Source organism: Hesperophylax consimilis, chromosome 16 (genome assembly GCF_061612785.1).
Source record: "Hesperophylax consimilis isolate HC1 chromosome 16, BYU_Hcon_1.0, whole genome shotgun sequence".
Taxonomy (NCBI): domain Eukaryota; kingdom Metazoa; phylum Arthropoda; class Insecta; order Trichoptera; family Limnephilidae; genus Hesperophylax; species Hesperophylax consimilis.
Genome location: NC_142851.1, coordinates 1931786 through 1953123, shown reverse-complemented (window position 1 = coordinate 1953123; position 21338 = coordinate 1931786). Strand labels below are relative to the sequence as shown.

Genomic DNA, 21338 nt, shown 5'->3' with positions numbered 1-21338 from the left:
TCTGTAATCCATTCCGCATTCCTCGCAGGCTTCTCACTTCATATCGAGGTATTAATCTAATTACCCTGTTAGCTGCCAGAAGTCATATCCGCTCGTCAACTTCTACTCGAGTTACTTGAAAAGGTGAGATACATTTACCAAGATTATATAGACAGGGCGTGTGAACCTTAAAATTAACACCGAAACCAAAGATATTGGCTAAAGAAAAAAAATACCAAAAATAAAGTGTATTGTCTCGCAGTCGAAAGATCGGATAAATCATTGATTTTCACCTTTTGTTGGTCTGCACAGAGCAAACTCATCTTAAAGCAAGTTAGTCACAAGAGTGTTGTGAAGTTAATCTATTCAAACACGAATTTGAGGCAGATATCAATATTTTCGGTAGGGTTCTCGCGGACTTTATTTATCAAAACAATTTAATCAGCTATATGAATATTAAAAATTAGATATACCTCATATATTGCTTCGAGACGGCATAATTTAAAAACGGTAAGGTAAAAATAGTTTTTTTATTTTTTTTTTAATAAATTTAATTTAGATTAAATTTGATAATATTATTATTAAGTTCTGCAAGTGTTTTAGTTTTTTATTATTGTGACAGCTGTTTCGGCGTACAAGGCCATTTTCAAACTGTATGGAACTGTTTCAAACTGTATGGATATAAACTGTACGGCGGCCTTGTACGCCGAAACAGCTGTCACAATAATAAAAAACTAAAACACTTGCAGAACTTAATAATAATATTATCAAATTTAATCTAAATTAAATTTATAAAAAAATTAAATGGAGTTCTACGAATTAAACACAAAAACAATAAATAAAAATAGTTAAATTTCTTTCCTGCGAAACAACACGTCACGCAAAATTACAACACTTTGGCCACAAAAAGAAGAATCTTGCTGGTTTCGCTAGAAGCTTAAACAACAAGTTTACATCAAGTTGGGTTGTTAAGTTCATTTCTTTATCTTGTGACGCGAAGTCTTTCGGGCCTGCTATTGGCCGATAAAATTAGGAAATTATAATATGGGATTACGCTATAACTTTGTGCTCGGTTTTATATTGTACTATTGCAGGCTTTCGAAGCGAGGCATCGGAATTCGAAGGAGGGGTTCTATTATGAATTTACTCTTTGATGGTGTTATGTTTAGATTGGAATTAGGTATAATAAGATTAATCTATATTATACATCGATGGTGAGATGATTTATCTTTTTCCATAAGCCAATATTATTCTTCAATGGACAGCGCACTCCTGCTTTACACTCTCAGTGAGATGTCCTTATGAAAGGGACGCTTACGTTTTGACATGTAGAACGAATGGACAGAAAAAGTAGTGCAAGGGGAATGAATATATGACGCGAAAATGAATGAACGATTAAGTTGGGAATACATGACTCAATCAAGTTAACCAAATTCTTAAATCGGCGAAGTCGAGAGTTTGTGAGACAGAAGTGTATGCATGAGAGGATGTCTGAAATTTGATGGAGCAAATAGTTGTGTGGCAGCCCATTTATTTATTTATTTATTGGATGATTTGTATAGCGCCGCTTTTGTGAGATATCACCTCAGGGGCGCTTTACAGTTAATGCAGATATTACAAAAAAATATATAAATATTACGAATTGAAATTGAAATTAAGTTAAATAAAATGAAGTACAGAAACAGGTGACACGAAGATGGATAATCTGCTGCAAGCCCATCCTCCCTGCCTACCCCTGCGAGGTATCGGCGTGATGATTTCTTAGTTATTTTATAACTTGCAATCATTTTCAATTACAAAGAATCTCATTCTGAATCTTCACCATTCTGTTGAAGCAATTTATTGTAACTTTTCCCCAATTGAGAGTCAAGTTCCTCTGCTTCCCGTGTTTCAAGTGCTCTAAAAATCCTGAGGAATGTCTGACGTATCAAGGCCGGGATGTATAACAGCTTTATGATAAGTAGGGACATGAAATAGACCTGGACTGGGAGGGCATCTGGTTCCATCAAGCGTCTTCCGGTCGTACAGAGCTGTAGACTACGCAGCGAACATTATCTCCACCTATAAGACAAATCGCCACTTGTCTATGTTATCAAATTCAAACCCAGAGCTTTGGTTATGCGCATGGCTGTGTTCAGCTGGGTTTTACCTTTTTTTTACTGTACGAAAGATTAATATTATCCATTTACAGTTCAAGATTTCTTTTTAAAATTCTTAAAATTGTAAAATGTAATATATCTGCCGTTTTAAAAAGAATCATTCATTGCTATGCTATGCTATGGTGTGCTAGAAGATCTGTTCTGCCGTGTGGTATTTTGAACAAGTCGACTTCGGCTGAGGTTTTAAGGCACGTATAAGCCTTGGCATTCCAAGAGGAATGTGCTATCAATAAAGTTATCAATAGTTTTATAGAAAACGTGCGTCCGTTTTTTTACAATAATCGAAGACCGTCAATATTTCAATAATTTTCTTCTAATTACCAAAATAATGTTTATTTATTCAAAAATGGTATATTACAACAAAATATAATATCGTGTTTTTTTATACAGTTTTCAAGTAACGTAGTTTTCTGTTGTACTTACATATTTTTTGAGTCCCACTGCCCGGAACCAGTGGAACTATAGCTTAACCACTTTGTGGTATATTGTGAGGCTGGAGGGGTTGGGAGGGGTAGGAGATGGGGAAGAGGAAGTACCTGGCTATTCAGAGCTGGTCACTAAACACGGCTAACACCATTTAAGAGCATTATTTAAAGCATCTACCACTATGGACAGTTAAGACAGAGATATTAATGAGAACATAAGTCTAGAGATTATTTTGATCCAGAATGTGATTTCTTTTCAACCGGATAGCAAAGTGCCTATAACATTTTTTACTCCAAATGTGCTAAGGAATAGCTGGTTAAAGTTTGTCGGGTACGTGCCGATACACCCTGTATATTCATTATGCCTACATTATTATAAAATCGATAATCGCTTCATGAAATCATTTAATTATTTGTGGTTTTCCTTTTGAATTTATCGATAACTATCGTTTCATGGAATTTTATTGTGGTTTTTTCAAAATCCACTATCGTGCGATATTATCCTAGTTTTTTTTTATGATGATTACACAACGGTGAATGGGGTTTTACCTCCGCGCTTGCTGATAAGGTAGTGAGTGTAACTTGGCTGTTTGATGATAACTTGGTTGGTTATCTTATCGGTCCTGGCCACTTCCTTGTGTCCACCTCACCCTACTCTACAACAGACTTTCGGTTCATTCACTCCTAACAGTCCCAACTCTCCTAACCCTTCAGATATCGTATTACTATTTCAATGAAAAAGAAACGCCACAAACTGTGCTTTTCTGAGTCAGTTAAAAAATACAAAAAGTCGGGTCGTAGCCAATATCTTGTTTCTGAATCGATTTAATTATTCTTGCAATGGGGAATGCTGTGTATTTTTTGTGAATGATTGATTTATATATTTATAAATCTTACGCCAATGTAAAGAGTAGTGGAAGTATCCGGCCTTGCCCGAATATAAACACTGTTTTTAAATATATCTATTTTAATTTCACCTTTTTTCGGGAATGAATGGATGAAAATTTTAGTAGTGGAAATTAACTTCCGTACATTCGATCGAGCTAATACTCGGCAGATGGACTCGTTGTCGATGACAATGCATTCTATCAACTTTTGGTGGCAATCGCCCGTACAGACGCGGACGTACACACATTTATCTGAAATTAAAAAAATCACAAATTTAAACAAAAGAAATACGAATGAAGATTATTATTATTATTAATTAAAATGAAATCTTTTTCTGATTGAAGGTATATACTTACTTTATCGCTTGTCTGTTATTGTTCACACAAACAGTTGCAACTTTAAAAATGTTGAAACTTAAATTCAAAGCCGGTCAGTGGCTGAGTGGGCATTGCGTTTGGGTCCCACCCAGGCGTCGTGTGTTCAATTCCTTGGCTGGCTAAGTCCTCCATCACAATACAAGCATAATTTTCCGCTTACTGTGGGTGGTAGTAGGATATTTTCAAATATTGTCAGGTTATTCGTAACTTAAGAATTTTTATCTTTTTTTTTAAATAAAATTTTAGTTCATTGAACAGGATTTCACGCAGGAATAACTAATGCACATCACAGACAACCGAAATTAGTATGTTTGATAATATAAATATTGCTAATCTATTAAGAATCTCTAAGTAATCCGGTGAAAAACGGGATTGCAGGCCTTTAACGAATGAATTGATATGTTTCCTAATAATCTTTCAGTAAAACACGAATGCGATGTCGGAACATGTGTTCATAAAAATTCTAATATTTTCGCATTTCTTCATTGTATATTATCAGCAAAAAACGCAGGTGCATTAGCAAGCGTTCCGATATATTATGAATATACTAAAAGTTTATTAGAAAACGGCCTAAAATCCCGTTTTTAACAGAATTTTAATAAATCAGCAATACAATTTTTTATCGTTTAGTATTATTCACCTTTACAAAAATATTAGTCAGGCGTGAAGCGTAAATGTGCAAAAACGTCATCGACAGCAAACTATACATTTTTTTGCTGATTGCAATAATTCTATTTGCTGAGTCACGGCTGACTAGTAGAGAGGTGCAAGTCCACTCGGTGTTACGTTTGGTGACTGTTAAACTGTGCGCTAAGTCACGGAGACCTGAAGGGCTAAGTGCTCGGCTGAGCCAACAGCCAACAACCAATACGACAGGGGATAGGAAGGATCAGTCAACAACTAGCGCTCACTCAGCGATGGATATTTTGAAAGCAAATAGGTGTGTGTGTGAGCTTCCTGATTATTTGTAAATTCTTCGTCTTGTGAGGTCTTAGGTTAGGTTATAAGAAATCTTATTTATTCTTTGTGAAGCCTTTTAATGTGAACGCCGCGCAAGAATCCCAACTGGGATTATGGCATCACCAATTAGAGTAGGTATGTTGAGTGTTGTTACTTACCCTGATGTACGGAACTGAGGGATGGAACTGGCAGAGAAAGGATGAAAGTAGACTGAAGGCTGTAGAAATGAGATCCCTGAGACGTATGTGTGGTAAAACCATGTATGATCGTGTGAGAAATGTGGAGATCCGCAGAGTGCAGAGTGCAAGTAAGGTCAAGAAAGGGGCGCTCAGATGGTTTGGGCATGTAGAGTGAAAGGAGTGTAAGGAAAATATAAGATGCAAATTTGAATGGTAGCAGAAGTCGGGGACGCGCGAGGAAGACATGGCACGACCAAGTGAATCCGATACTTGAGTCGGGACATTTCAAGAGTCAGAATAATAGAAGAGTATGTATTAGACGTTGTATGAATGTGAATGAGGCAAGGAATGTGTGGTGTGAACGAGTTGTTTGACTGTCCGTCCTCTCTGCCTACCCCAGCGGGGAAACGGCGTGATGGTTAGTTAAACACGACTAAAGCCACTTCAAGAAACTTTTCGATTCGGACTGGTGGTATTTCACCCGCGCCGACCTCCGTAATCTAGGGGTAAGGGTCTCGACTAGAGAGCGGGAGTTCAAATCCCGGCGTGCGCAAGTAAATTTTATTTGATTAATTTGTGTTATTTCACTACTAACTCATTTAAAATAATATATAGTGTACTCTCAGTATCGCCCTGATGTAAGGCCACCATTCAGAATTGAAATGTTGCTTGAAATGACTTTGACCGTGTTTGGTGACCTGCTAATTAGCTTTCCCTACATTCCTTCTCATACAAAACTTTCGATAAAGTAGAAAATTGGACTTAAAAGCAGTTTCACGTCATAGTAATATTCTCGTCATGGCCGACTGCTCAGAGGAGCATGCCTTTGCGCGTGACGGATTTCGAAGTGTCACGTGATCAAGTCAGTGCCATCGATCAACGACAGCTTGCTACAAATCCCGGCGATTGTCGTTGATACTCTTTGTTACTGCTGATTTGTCTGTATGTTATTTCTGATTCGTTTCACCTCGGCAATATTTCTCTACACAAACACGATCTAATAAAATTGGTTTCGTGATTATCTCATTTAATTGTAGTGTTATTCCCCAAACACGATCATTAATCATCCGAATGATGCCTATTCCCTATATATTCTGAATCAGCCCCGTAATCAAGTCTCCGGAATGTGGTTTCGCCCTTAGCTCTATGCTAGGATTTGTTGACTCATAAATCAAAGGCTTCGCTCCCGACACGTATGAATTCCCGATAAAATTAGCAATCGCCTTATACGTATAATACTCACTCGGTGAATAATAATAGCAACTAGAGACTAGTCAAAAAGAACATTGTGAGTTCATCGTGGTAGCTTGGATCAGAAGTAAATAGGAGACTTTTTTTACGTGTGAGCGAAAGGTGCGTACTATTGAAGGACATTCATTTATTAATACTATCAGACTGGTAACTCTGCTTCTTGTCAGTGAATCACCTCTGTGTGGATCGTGCTTGGCGTGATCGGCGAGCTGGAATAATGTACTTGGACAGCGGTGACTGGCAGCAGACATTGACAAATGTAGCCAAATAGACGGACTTGCAAACGTGACTAATACAGAAAATAGCCAAAACGATAAGCGAACTCCGGGATAAGTTGACATGACCAGTCAAAACCGAGTAAATTCAACTGAAAAGTTTTAGAAAATTTGATTTTCATTAATAAAAGCGATTTTAAATATTTTTTAGATATTTTTTGTAGAATCTATTGCTCGGAGAGAGGTCTCGCAGAGTGTGTAAAGCAGACATTAAAATCAAAAGGCCTTACTAATAAAAACATGTTTTAAATTTTACCCAACTGATAATGTTTGATAAATTGATTAATTGATAACTGTTTAATATTAATTAATTGATAACTGATTAATTAATTGATAGCTGATTAATGTTTGATAAATTGTTGTTTATCAGTTGTGTAAGATTTAAAACATATTTATTAGTAAGATCCTTTAGTTTTAATGTCTGCTTTCCACTCTCGGCGAAATCTCTCCTATCAATAGAGTATGGGTTGAAATTAGCTACAGACTGAGTAACTAACGCCTGTAGTTATTCTACTGTCATCTTTGAACTAGTGTTGGGTAGGACACGTTTTCAGAATGAGTTTGTATGAGGTGTTCAAATGCTGAAATGGGGTGTTGATTTGTCTCACCTCAAATAAGGTGAGGTGTGAAGTGTGAGAAAATCTTGTACACGTCTCTAATACTAAAATGTCGCATACACGAAATGAAGTAATTTGGTGCCAATCAATACAAAATCACCTCACAAAATGTAGTAATGTGGTGCCAATACACAAACACCTCACAAGCTAAGGCTTTTAATGGAAGACCAGTAAAATTATAATTATAATATGCCAATCAATGTGGTGCCAATCAATACACAAATACCTCACAAACTGTAGTAATGTGGTGCCAATCAATACACAAACACCTCACAAACTGTAGTAATGTGGTGCCAATCAATACACAAACACCTCACAAACTGTAGTAATGTGGTGCCAATCAATACAAAAATACCTCACAAACTGTAGTAATGTGGTGCCAATCAATACACAAACTGTAGTAATGTGGTGCCAATCAATACACAAACACCTCACAAACTGTAGTAATGTGGTGCCAATCAATACACAAACACCTCACAAACTGTAGTAATGTGGTGCCAATCAATACACAAACACCTCACAAACTGTAGTAATGTGGTGCCAATCAATACAAAAATACCTCACAAACTGTAGTAATGTGGTGCCAATCAATACACAAACTGTAGTAATGTGGTGCCAATCAATACACAAACACCTCACAAACTGTAGTTATGTGGTGCCAATCAATACACAAACACCTCACAAACTGTAGTAATGTGGTGCCAATCAATACACAAACACCTCACAAACTGTAGTAATGTGGTGCCAATCAATACAAAAATACCTCACAAACTGTAGTAATGTGGTGCCAATCAATACACAAACTGTAGTAATGTGGTGCCAATCAATACACAAACACCTCACAAACTGTAGTAATGTGGTGCCAATCAATACAAAAATACCTCACAAACTGTAGTAATGTGGTGCCAATCAATACACAAACTGTAGTAATGTGGTGCCAATCAATACACAAACACCTCACAAACCCAAAATATTTGTAGTAATACAAAAGAAAACAGTTGGGACAAATATATTTTGTGAGGTAGTGGGTTACATACTTTTGTTGTACGGGACATTTCTAGTGCATCTTGCAAGAAGTACTCAACACTGCTTTGAGTAACTTTATAGATATTTTGATGATGTATCTTTCAGTAAGCTTGGATATTGCTCATCTTACCATAATCGATAATCGTATTTGTCTTTTCAAAATCTTGGAAATTATTCAAGTAAGAGTCGTAAAATCTCAAAATGTTAAAGTAATGTGCCTAGAAATGGTGAGGGCGCCAAATCCGTCTTCATAAAAACCTCGCAACCAACATTTTGCCTCTTTCTGGCTTATAACTTTATTGAAATATCCACCACTGACTGTGACATTCTGTTTTGGCAGTCAACGCGTTTGGTTTGTGTTTCCTGTTTTTGTATTTTTGCATCTCCGTAACTGGTATAAACTAAAAGTTTGCGAATAGAGTTTCAGAGGAAACTAAGTATTATTTCTTGGAGAATCTTACTATTAAACCCAACATGTTAGTACTAATATCTACTACCTTTTAAGTAAGTATGTATGTATTAAGTAAGTATTTACCTCATTGAATTTCATATACCTACGAGAGCTACTCGTTCCAAAATCGTATTTCAATACCACACCGGACTGAGCATTTCAAACACTCGCTTATACTTGGATTACATGAAGTTAGTAATAGATACGCAGATGTGGCGGGTCTATTTAACTGCACGGAATGTAGGTACCTACAAGAAAGCTATAATATCATATCTTTCCAATCAATATTAATTTAACCTTTAAGTCTACTTGTAAGTTTTGCATGTACTTATATCTAATACTTTTATATCCTTATAGAGTTTCTTTTTATCATTTATATATTTGTCCCTAAGCGGCTCTAGTGGTATATTATGATGTTTGGGGCTAGTAATGTTGAGGCTTGAACGGTATCTCTAACTTTTTATTTTCTTTTTTAAATAACTACCTTCTGTTTCATGTCTTTCCTACATTAATACGGGTTCGTATTCAATTAAAGAAACACCGTTTCACCACTTACTACACAACACTATATCTTGATCTCCCATCAGTTGAATTAACATATAAATTGGCGATAATCTACATAATGTCAATGTACAAAATCTCCCCTCGACAAGAGTCAACACTTTAGTCTTTCCTTAATTTATGTACATCTCATTCATTACGTAAATGGAAATGAAAGCATAATGTGTGAGATTAAAATCAACACCAACCCATTTATAATCTGGTGGATAAGATTTGATTTCTATTTAATGATTCAAATTTTGTGCCAAAATATTATTTATTATTTAATGATGCGCTCATTTCTGATTTCACCTAAGTTTAACTGTAATTGAGTTATACTCATTCTATAATGAGTTAATACTTTCTTCTCTCCAAATAAGAATTCAAACGAGCTTTAAATTGGTTTATATTAGTAGCATCGATAACATGTTGTGGAAGTTTGTTCCATGTATCCACTACTTCTTTATTTGCAAGGAAGTTTTTCGTAAGATTGGGTGCAAAATGTGTTTTATTATTTTTTTGAGAATTTACGGAGATTTATATTTTTGATGCCAGGGCAACAATAATGTCCTGATAAAATTTTGAAAATCTCAATCAAGTCACCCCTTTCTCTTCTTTCATTTAAGCACCGGCATTCCCAATTTCTTCCGATCTAAAACAAGTTTCTCTTTAACTCTTTAAGTTCTAAAAAAATATATGTTATTTTTGAAGATAATATCCATACATTTGTTTTGCCGAAACGTTAATTATTTGAAATTGCCTCGATAGAAAAAAATTGCAAAGTGAGACAAAATTATTGAAAACACGTTTTGTTCTGTTATTTCAGTTCTGTCATCATTAGTTAAGTTTTCAGAACAATCTCAGGCGAAATTACGTAATGATATTTTATGGACATACGTAATAGGTACCACAACTATAATAACGAAAAATATCCTTAACTGTATCTTATTATACTGTGTATGTCTTAAATAAAATTATATATTGTAGTCATGAAAAAATTCACAGTGGTATCTATGCAACTAAAGCATTTGTCGAGAGAGTTTTGCTCTATTTCAAACCGCCGTATTTTATTTTCACCATTTTTGCTTAGTTTTTATCGTTTTTTTATATTAGCGCGCTCTATCTTACATTCGTATTTACATAATATCTCCCTTTCCATCTTTGAACGCTTAGTACGGTGCCTTAACGTTGGTAATCTTAGTTCCTTGAGTCTATCTTCATTATATTGCAGATGTTTCAAAGCTCTTGGTATTTTTGTAAATCGCCTCTGATTCCATGATATTTCAAAAGTGATAAAACAAAAACTAGGTTAAATAGGTTATATAGGTAACTATTTAACCTAGGTTTTGTTTAATCACTTTTAATGACTTTATATCACTTTTGGAGGTGTGTTGAGTTGTCATTTTGATGACATACCCGGTCACCATCGTCTCTGTACTCTCTCTATTAGATGTATATGTTTAAAAAAATGGACTCCAAGCATATTCCAAGACAGGTCGATATACATTTAGATGTTATTGGTAATAAAAAATACCTATACCCTTTCGTTTGACTGTTCCTTTTCCTTATTTTTTCAATGCTGTGTGGCATTTTGGTTTTCAGTGTAGTTTTAGGGTTCATAACAAAAACCACATGTTCCTTTGTCGTTTCATGGGGGTTGTAATATGATTATTGTTCAGAATGGGTAAACTAATAACACTTAAATTGTTATGGCTTTAATTTGGAACAGTTTCACAGGCTCAGAACCGATACCCGTTCTCATCTATCAGCGACATAGGGTGGGCCCAATTCCCAATCATTGAGATTAAATAAAATAAATATATTCAGATGCGGGCCCGTTGACTTTTGACTTGGGGTGATGATGATGATATATCGATGATGGTCGCTTCCCGAGCTTTATAATAATAGAATTTATTCCAGAATGTATGCAGAGGTAGTGCAATGCAATACATTCCATATTTGAAATAATATACCTACACAATCAGCTTAAGAAAAAAAAATACATGGGTGATTCCGATAGGCACAAAAAAGCGGAATTTAAGAGAAAAAAGATAAAATATAAACACAAAAACGAAAAAAAATTTACATTATTTATTTTATTTATTGATTCTCGCCTTCACATGTATACATTGTTATAGGTAAGTTCAATAATAAATGTACATTATTTTCGAAGGAAGCTAACACTTTGGGGTATGACATTATATATTAAATGAAAAAACACACTTTGTAATACACCACTTTTTATTTGAATTAATAATGACAGCCAACCGGGTTTCACTTATTGGATTGGGTGTTTTACGGAATATAGCTTAATTAATACAACGATAAAAGGTGCTCATGAAAAAATATGAAAAGTATCGAAAGTTGTACAAATATGGCCCTATCGCTGAGAGATCCGTTGTAACTTCTCTTTCTGTTATATACATCGTTTATGGGAGAAAGGGGGAGAGGTTACAGCAGAGCTATTGGCGGTACGCTAATAAGCAGAATAAATTGTTGGAGCTAGGGGGTGTATCACTATCCTCTGATAGCGTATCCATAGGATAAAGTATATTTTCGATTTATATATATGAATTCCGAGTTTACTATTAATCAACCTACCTATGAGTAGTGGCTATATATCGGATAAGTTCCGAGTTTACTTTATCCTAGGGAAATACCCTTTTAATAGGTTAATCTCAAGGTTATAAAGCAGTGAAATTTCTCGAATTCTGACAGCATGAACGGTTTTCCACTAATTTCCAACATGAGCAATGGAGCTTTAATATATCCTTCAATATATCTAACTTTGCACGCTTGACCTTCAAAACAAGAGAAAGGTCACTGTCTACAGTATTTTTGATAATTTCGAAACTTTCCCCTTTTCCTACCCCTTAAAACCGAATTTTGATATTTATTGATAAAATTTTGGACACTTGACGTTCAAAATAGCAGGACTCTTGATTCATCTGATTTCGAAAAGCACAGGCTACGCCAGGGGCGAGTTTATAAAAAGCTGTGGGCTTAAAAAAAATGTGAATACTGCACAAGAGACTATGGCATTTCCAATTTGGGTATATTGTGAGTTTGGGGGTAGTGGGGAGGGGGAGTAGATGGTAAAAAGGAAGGTGGGGCTACCTGGCTATTCAGATCTGGTCACCAAACACGCCCAAAGCCATTTCATTTTTTAATCTTCCACTCTGGAACGTGCCGCAAGTATGCAATATGTATTATTTTAAATGAATGAATTGTAAAATAACACAAGTTCATTAAATAAAATTTACTTCCGCACGCCGGTATTTGAACCCGCGAACTTCGGATTATTAGTCGAGAGCCTTGCCTCTCGACCACGGAGGCCTTCAAATAACAAAATATAATAATTTAACTCTTTTTTAAAAATTTACATTTAATAATCGTTTTTTAACGTTATCGTGGGAAATGTTAAGATTCTCCTAGCAATCTTAATATTATGTAACATAATAATTAATCGGCCATTATATCAACAGTGCACAATACAAAGTATTTTAGTCCAGCCAACACTCGACTCAATTCCGAAGCGATGATGGTATTTCTATAAGGAGCAAGAACAGATCAGGGAAGCTATTTGTATTTTTTATTAGTTCTTGCATAAATCATCTGTATTTGTTTAGGATCAATAAAGTTTTATTTCCGTTCTCAGCATCCATTCCTAGCAAATTATTCACAGATGTTTGAATAATGTAGCTTTCTTCTTGAAAACATATTTATTCAAAAGTATTGGAAATATTATCAATTTAAAATATTTAAAAATAGTATATTATGCGCTCTGGCTAATCGGTCATCGAATGTGAAATAATTGCATGGGGTGGTGCAACACTTTCGGCCATAGATTCACTATCAAAGGTGCAACAATTGATCATAAGAATTATCGTTAATGTCAAGCATTGAAGATATCTTTAACATACTCCAAGTAAATAATAAATAAATAAATATTGGACAATTTTTATAGCGCCGCTTTTGTGAGTTATCACCTCAGGGGCGCTTTACAGCTGATGCATGTATTAAAAAAAAATATTTCCAAAATAAAGTGAAGTTAAGTAAAGTAAAATGAAGAACAGGAACAGGTGACATGAAGATAGAAGATGGAGACTCTGCAGCAAGAATCTTAGGTGGTGAAGGAACTATACCAGCTGCTGCAGCGAGAGAGGTAACAAACAAAGCCAATATTTATTAGGAAAATAAACCAATTATTAGGAAAATACTCAAAGCACAAGAAATACGCGACGTAAATCAAAATAATACTATTGAAGCACAAAACAATAATTACATTTGGACAAAGAGACATCAGATATTTTGCGCCGAAACTATACAATAACCTACCCGACGAAACCAGACAAATATAAAATTCTAAGCAATTTTAAAATGCCACTAAACAATGGATATTCAGTAAAGGTCGTGCAATAACCAGTGAACTCACCCAGGTCTAGCGAATTTGGTATAAAATTATTGTACGATGGACGAAGAGTAATTTTGTAGGTACCTACTAGTCAATGAATTGTTTTATAGGATTATATATGTATTGGCAAACATTAGACAGTGTATATATATATTAATTTTACTCAAAATTCTGCCTCAATACAAGTTCGCCTAGTGAGACAGCTTATATCTCACTTAATTATACCTACTAGTATTGTCTCTTTATTACTGTGCCATTCACAGTTGATGTTGACTGCATGAGAACGGGCCGCTTCTTCGACTTGTTTTTATGTAAGACGGTTCGTATGTGGAAGAGCTACGGGCATCTGTTTTTCCTCCTTCATATAATCCGGGCCTCTTCAAGACCCGAAATTAACAAATTACTTTCTACAGCCCCTATCTCGCGGTCCAACCGGGTGGCGACATAGCTCCCCTGCCTTTACGCCGTACAGACAGGCGCTCTCGTGTGGTGTAACATCATTCTATTACAGTTCTTATCTAATGTTACCTTTAATAGTAAGTTTTTATATATTCCTGATATGTTTTTGATCATAAATAAATAAATAAAGTCAAGAATATCGTGTTATTCCCTATTTTCCATATTGTTCAAAGACATGCTACATATTTTTGTATTTTATCATTATCAACTATTTCTTTATTTTCCACTGAGACTGCTTTTCTTTCGAATATCCAAGTTATTTTTTGCATCTATTGTTCTTTGGTATAAATAGATGTTCGCCTTTAATAATTAAGGTTTGTATATATGGTTTTGTGAAGAGGCGAGTTTCAATTTTCGATCTGAATTCCGTTGAGCTTTCTATTCGCATTAGTTGTTAGTTTATACGGGAATTTATCACGACCTTTTATGACCTGATACTCCGAAAGCGCGATTTCCAAACTTAGTATGTCGACTGCGTTTTTGTCCTTCAAATTTGCGATATCTGATGATGTTGATGATCTGATCTGAGATGATTTACCCGCCTAATCTCTTCCATACATTTTGAACGGTATTCATAGTGTGTAAAAATACCCCTTTGACTAATATGTTTGTCTTTATTCCAGCACTCACAAAGGACTGGTCCGACCATGCGCTGTGGTGGCCTGAGCGCAATAGCTGGCTGTCCCGCACGCGCGCCACGCTGGACCAGTGCGGCGTGGCTGCAGACTCGCTGTTGCACTTCACCCCCATGCACAAGGCGCTGCGCGTGCAGCTGCCCGACCTGCGCTACCTCAACTGCCAGATCGACTTCTCCGTCAAGACCTTCAATGCCGTCATCGCGCTGTGCAAAGAGCTTGGTGAGTTCAAACATCTACACCTTATTCTTAAATAAAACAGTCACCAAAGAACAGCCTTGTGAAAAACTCTTTTTCAAAAACGATTTTGTAATGATCGCTCTGTACTTCACATCCTTCCAGTTAGTAAATGTAGCCCCCGTTTCTTCATTTTTCTTCATGCCTTCACTCGAGCTTTGGGCATAGATCAAATAAATGGATTTGGATGGTATCCTTCAAATGCAGATATTCATTATTGTTCATTATTTGTGCGTATCTCTGATGTTACCCTTCAAATATAGTAGATATTCAGTTTTATCCATCTTTGGAAGGTTTCCTTGGTCAGTGAAATATGTATAATTATTAAACCAATAAGAGGTTTTCGCTGTGTTTCTTAATTTTTTGTCATTTCGTGAACAAGAAAAGTGGATATTTATTTTATCCATTATTTATGGGTATCATGTGATGATATCCTTCAAATGTAGATATTCAGTTTTATCCATTGATTGTGGGTATCTCTGGATGGTATCCTTCAAAAGTAGTACAGTACAGTTTTATATTTGGGTGTTTATTAAAATGTTTTCAGTTTATCCATTATATGTGGCTAGACTTGGATTGTATCCTCCATTTATGTCCAGTTTTACCTGCTATTGGCAATCCTCTTTGGTCTAATTTTTGACTTAGGCAAATGGCATCCCTGAGATGACTCCAGTTTTGCTGATTCTTGGCAGCTCTCACCCATCCATATTCATCTACTTCGAACTTATTTAGATAACAAATTTATTTAGATTTACTTGTCTTTCTCCTCCAATCTACTGCTCCGACCATCCTGTTCATTATTGCCTTCTTCTATTTCGCGTAGGATCTTTAAATTGGAAAATTTTAACTTGTCCCAGATGTTTGAATAGTCAGGATCTCTGACTATTCAAACATCTGGATTTTGAACAGACGGTTTTGTATAATGTATTGGTGTTTTCCTGACTGCAGGCATCAGACACCCTGAGGAGCTGTCACTCTGCCGGCCGCTGGAAGCGTCCCACCTAAAACACAACTACAAGGACGGTGCGCACGCCAACGGGCAACACCCGCAGCAGAGGCGGCCTCCCCCCGACACCAACACCTTCATCGCGGCCAGCGGTGCAGGCGGCGGTTCGCTGGACGCGGGTGGGGCGCCCCTTCTCTGCGCGCCCACCCCCGGCGCCTACCCGCCCAGGTCCCAGTCCGCTACTCCCATCAGCTCACCTATGACTGTAAGTGCTATTCAGGCAATAATTGACTCTACCACTTTCCTGATACCTGACACAAGTGACTACCGATGTCGTCGACTGACTGAATAAGAAGCAATTATTCCACACAAATAATAAGATTAACAATAATGAAGCTGAATACCATCTTCAATAGGATCTCGGAACATTTCTAAACCAGATTAATTTAACTAATTATATTGAAATACCAGCCCTAAGAGGATTGGCATGTGCAACACGGTATCGCTTCTGCGTACATAAACACACCACAATCTACACATGTGAGTGGTTTATTTATGCTACACATTGCACTGATGATGGACACTGTAACGCTGTCCGGAACGTTGGCTAAAGAAGGAAGCGCATATACGGCATAATACTCCAAAGAGAATCACGATAATACTTTTGGCCTTAAAAATTTCAAATCATATCTAGTAATTTTCTTTCTCCGTAATGGCAGAATCTGAAAAAATATTTCGACAGTAAAAAAATCTTAAATTCTTCTTTAGTTCGAAGTCGATTATAAAAAGACGAATATAATTCTTCCATCGCTTTCTTTCTTTCACTTTAAAATCCACACTGATTCCATTGAAAATATTCAGCATAAATTTCTAAGATAATATTTAACTATAAACTCTGTCTACCTATATATAGAAATGATAAATTACAACCAATTGATGAAAGAATTAAAATTCTCAGATAGAAGACTTGTTTCCGGCTTGACTTTTATTTTTAAAATTGTTAATGGTATTATAGACAGCCCCGATTTACTAGCCTAATTACCTTCCAATACGCCAACTACAAATATTCGATCAAAAATTTTAATTGCAATACCAAAATCTGGACTGAGTCATTTAGATACTCGCTTGTACATAGATAGCATGCAGTTGGCAATACTTTCTCAGAAATTGTACACATGTTCAACTGCACAGAATTTTGTTGCAAGAAGGCTATAATAACATACCTATGTAAATATTACTGTTAGCTTTTAGAATTATTTTATAATTTCTTATATTATAATATGTAATATTAGCTAGTTATATATATATATGTACATCCATCTATTTGGACTCCCTCGCTATCGTAGCACAACACCTGTTGTTGGAATCCACTGTGGATTGTTACCTATCGGCTTTCCTCAACTTGGCTTGGGAAACCTAATAAGCTTTACTTCCTTTCGCTATGGCCAACGTTTACAATAAGATACAATGATTTTGTATATCCCCGAATAATTACTTTTAATGTCCCTTTCTCCAGCATCAAAATGGAACATGGAAGCGGGGGATGAACGGCACCAACGGATCGGCGCACTCCAACGGCGACCTATCGGATGGGTTCCTAACGCCGCACAACACCTCCGTGTCGCTGGAGATGCTCAGTGGCTCATGCGACACCTCGCTGGCCAACTCCCCCACGGACCCGGGGCGGGAGGCGCGCGAGGCCATCGTCAGGCCCAAATCTCTGGTTGAGAGGGCACGCATGAACGTTGGGTAAGAATCATTCTCTGTTATACACACAATCTGGAACTGTTTTCAACTTAATGTTTCGGTCAAGTACGTATGAAGAGTGTTTGATAGGGAAAGTATCTATGAAAACAGTTTGCAATATATTTGTGAATAATGATTTCTTGGAGCGGGTGGATGAGTTTGTGTATTTGGGAAGTATGTTTACGAGAGATTCAAAGGCTGATGGTGATATTGAAAGAAGGGTAAATGCAGGAACTGAACGCGGTTGGCGCTAACAACAAATGTAAATACGAGTATGGTTCATGATCAAGTGAACCAAATACTCCATGTCAAAAATCAGAATAACGGAAGGGTATGTATGAGATGATGTGTGAATGTGAATGAAGCAAGGAGTGTCTATCCTCTCTGCTTACAGCTTCGGAGAAATCCGCTGATGGTTAGTTAGTTATGTTTCCCTTTTCCATAGGTTTTGGTCTTCTATTTGGACTAGGAGTTTAATATTGAGTCTTCTTTTTAAGCCTTCTAGTGTTCATCTTTGAATATAGCCAAGTATCTCTAATTTCGCTGATTGATGATTTACTTTTCCGCATTGATTTGTCTTTGACCTAATGGCATTGTTTTGGTCTTCCGCTTAGAGTTTTCTTTATCTTCACGAACCTTCTGGCGTTCAGCTTAGATATGGGTCTTCTTGTTTCTCATGTCTGCAGTTGTACCGTGTCCTGGCAGCTCTCACCCATCCAAAGCCGCCAATTGAATCTGTGCGCAACCTTTGTTTCTCTTTCTCAACCACAAGCTTTTACTTACTTGAACCTGAAGATTGATATGAATGCCATTTATGACACATTTGCTGATGTATTCCTTCATCTTTCAGTTGGCTCGACTCTTCACTGTCTATAATGGAACAGGGCGTCCGAGAGGGCGACTGCCTGCGTCTCCGCTTTAAGTTCTACACCTTCTACGATCTGAACCCTCGCACCGACTCCGTGCGCATCAACCAACTCTTCCAGCAGGCACGCTGGCAGATCCTCAACGAGGAGATCGACTGCACCGAGGAGGAGATGCTGGTCTTCGCCGGATTACAGGTCAGTTAGTTATCGAATTTCATATTAAATTTTATTTCAGTTCTCTCATGCTCTGCCCGTATCATTATTGTTCGAACCCTTGTTCGGCCTTTTGTTCGAACTCCTGTCAAATTTGACTTTGTCATCAATTTGGACATTGTCGCCATTTTTTTATAATTTTGACATTTCAACTCATTGGAATAACATGGTTCTGTCTGAAGAAGAAGAAGGTCACCAATGCGCTGGAGTGACCAAGTTTCAGTGGCGTACGGTACGTCAGTGTCATTGGCTCTTCACGCAGAACAGAACCGTGAGGAGTGGAGGAGTCTGCCACCATGGTTTGGGGGGTCAAGATCCCCTGTAGTGCGGACAGGACTTAAAAAGAATCGACACAGCTAGATCATGGGCTCTAGAGAAAGCTCATTTTTGCATAACATTGCCGTGTCAGATGGAACCTCGTATTTCCAAGGGGTAGTTTTGCTATGTCAAATGCTTTAATGAACCGTTAAACACCAGTTCTCAGCCCTTGATTATATTTCAAGTTGCGTTATTTAAACAGGCCATTGAGCATAACAGGCATCCTAATCAGATTTTGAGGTTAATTTGTCATTTTAACTTAATTTGAGTTGTTTACCATTCAGGTCCAAATCAACCTTCAGACGTCTGCAGGCAACGACACCATGGACAGTATGATGTCAGGCGTGGATTCTCTGAACGTGAGCGCTGGCAGCAACGGGGGCGCCGGGGGCTTCGGGGGCGAGGACGAGGTGGAGGTTGCTTTGGCGCAGCTGCAGGCCGCCCTAGAAGGGGGCCCTCCGCTGCCGCAGGCCGACATCACACGGGTGCCAGATCTCTGCGATAATCTGCGCTTCTTGAAGTACGTATTTATAAAATGCTACTTTTTATTCAAGGCTCATTTTAATTTTATTCAATTATTTTTATCAACATGCATACATATATATCTTCGGTTTATCACTTACAAATATTATACATACTGTAAATATTTGTAAAAGTCTAGAAAAAAATAAAGTATCAAGGTCTTTAAAAAATGCATGCAAAATCTCCTACTTATGAACCCATTTTCGAATGTAGTTTTATGTGTCAAATTAAGTTCTTTAAATTATGATGGGAAACATTTTGATGTATGTGCCTGAACTTCATAAAATAAAATAAAATGTGCATTTTGGCGATGTTTTTTTCTTTTGCGTGAATCAAACAGGCGACACTGGTGTTAGGTGGAAATTTTAACCTTATCGCCATCTGCGTAAGGAGTGTGCGATTTCGCCCAATTCTAGAATGTTACACGCCAAGCTGTGAAATGTTACCATCAAACTGCGAATCTATGCCACTATTAAAAATATTGAATTAAAAAATTAGGAAATTAATTTATATATTCTTACGAATCAGAAATTTCTTATCAATGAAAAATTTATACTCAATATATTATGCATTAGTACAGTCTGTTCTACAATATGCCATTATCAGTTGGGGAGCAGCTTACAAAACTAGACTGACCCCATAGAAATTGTTCAAAAACTCATTATAAAAATAATACAAAAAAAACCTCCAGACTTCCCCACTGAACGCGTATTCGAAGAATTCAAAGTTCCTACATTTAAACACTTATTTATTAAAAATTCATTTATTCAATTTATAAAAGAAAAAGATAAATACTCATTCATAACTGAAAATCGAACCAGACTTAAATATACACGGTGTCCGGAAACTCGTAGTACAAGCGGGAAACTGGAGAATCTACACCACATGGGGAACCCAAAAAAACATAAAGTTTAAAAAAAAAAAAAACCAAAAAAATATATTTTTCAGCTATTTTAGGGTTAAAGTTTTTTCTGGTGTTTAGGGTTGAATAACAGATGTTTTAACCCTGCAGAGCAGAAATATTTTATGATTACACCGGGTTAAATGAAGGGTGATTTCAAAATAATGCTTCAAATCCGAGTTTCTTCATTTGTTTTACTTTCAAATAGTTTTAATTAGTTGGGTACTTTGATCTTCAGTAATAATTTATAAGAATTTGATTTAAAAAAAAAAAAAAAAAAAAAAAAATCAACTTCAAACTCGATTTACTCGATAACGAAAGCTCAAATAAAAAAAAAATATACTACAAAATCGACTCCAAATGTGATGTAGATTCACCAGTTTCCCGCTTGTACTACGAGTTTCCGGACACCCTGTATATTTGCATGCCCTAAACTACACACTTCTTTTGCCCAGCATCATTATACCCACCAAGTATAATAGAAGTTAGTTTAATAAATTACTAGAAGAAATCAGAAGCATTAATGATAAAAAACAAATATTGAACTATATAAAAAAATATTTTAGGGAAATCATTAAGAAAAAAACTGATTATGGTTTTTAATTTCGTACTTAATTATTTTTTATTTTGTAACCAATATTATTTTTTCGCAAATGTACACTCCTCTTCCATCCACAAGCAAATGCTTTTAATGAAAGTGTAGTATAAAATAAAACAATATTATATGTGATATATAAATAAATAAAAAAGAACAAAACTCAATTCAATACAATACCGAATTTTGAACATTTGCAATTTAATAATCAATGATAATATAATATCTTGCTTTATAACTTAACTTATTCTGATTCGCTTATTGCCGTACTTAGTTATCTTTTATCTGATACACATATTACATAATATTAATTTTTGTTTTATTCCTAATACATAGTTATCATACTTCATATCTAACGG

At 36.2% G+C, this 21338-nt stretch overlaps 1 protein-coding gene across 1 annotated transcript in view; it reads left to right on the top strand.

Moving 5' to 3' along the window:
- Nucleotides 1-21338, top strand: part of LOC149416526 (unc-112-related protein-like) — a 147336-nt gene that overhangs the window by 119433 nt on the left and 6565 nt on the right. The window contains exons 2-6 of the mRNA XM_089640805.1: nt 14624-14857; nt 15821-16083; nt 17335-17567; nt 18415-18625; nt 19246-19481. Of these exons, the coding sequence (XP_089496931.1) occupies nt 14624-14857; nt 15821-16083; nt 17335-17567; nt 18415-18625; nt 19246-19481 (1177 nt within the window). The remainder of the gene's footprint in view (nt 1-14623; nt 14858-15820; nt 16084-17334; nt 17568-18414; nt 18626-19245; nt 19482-21338) is intronic.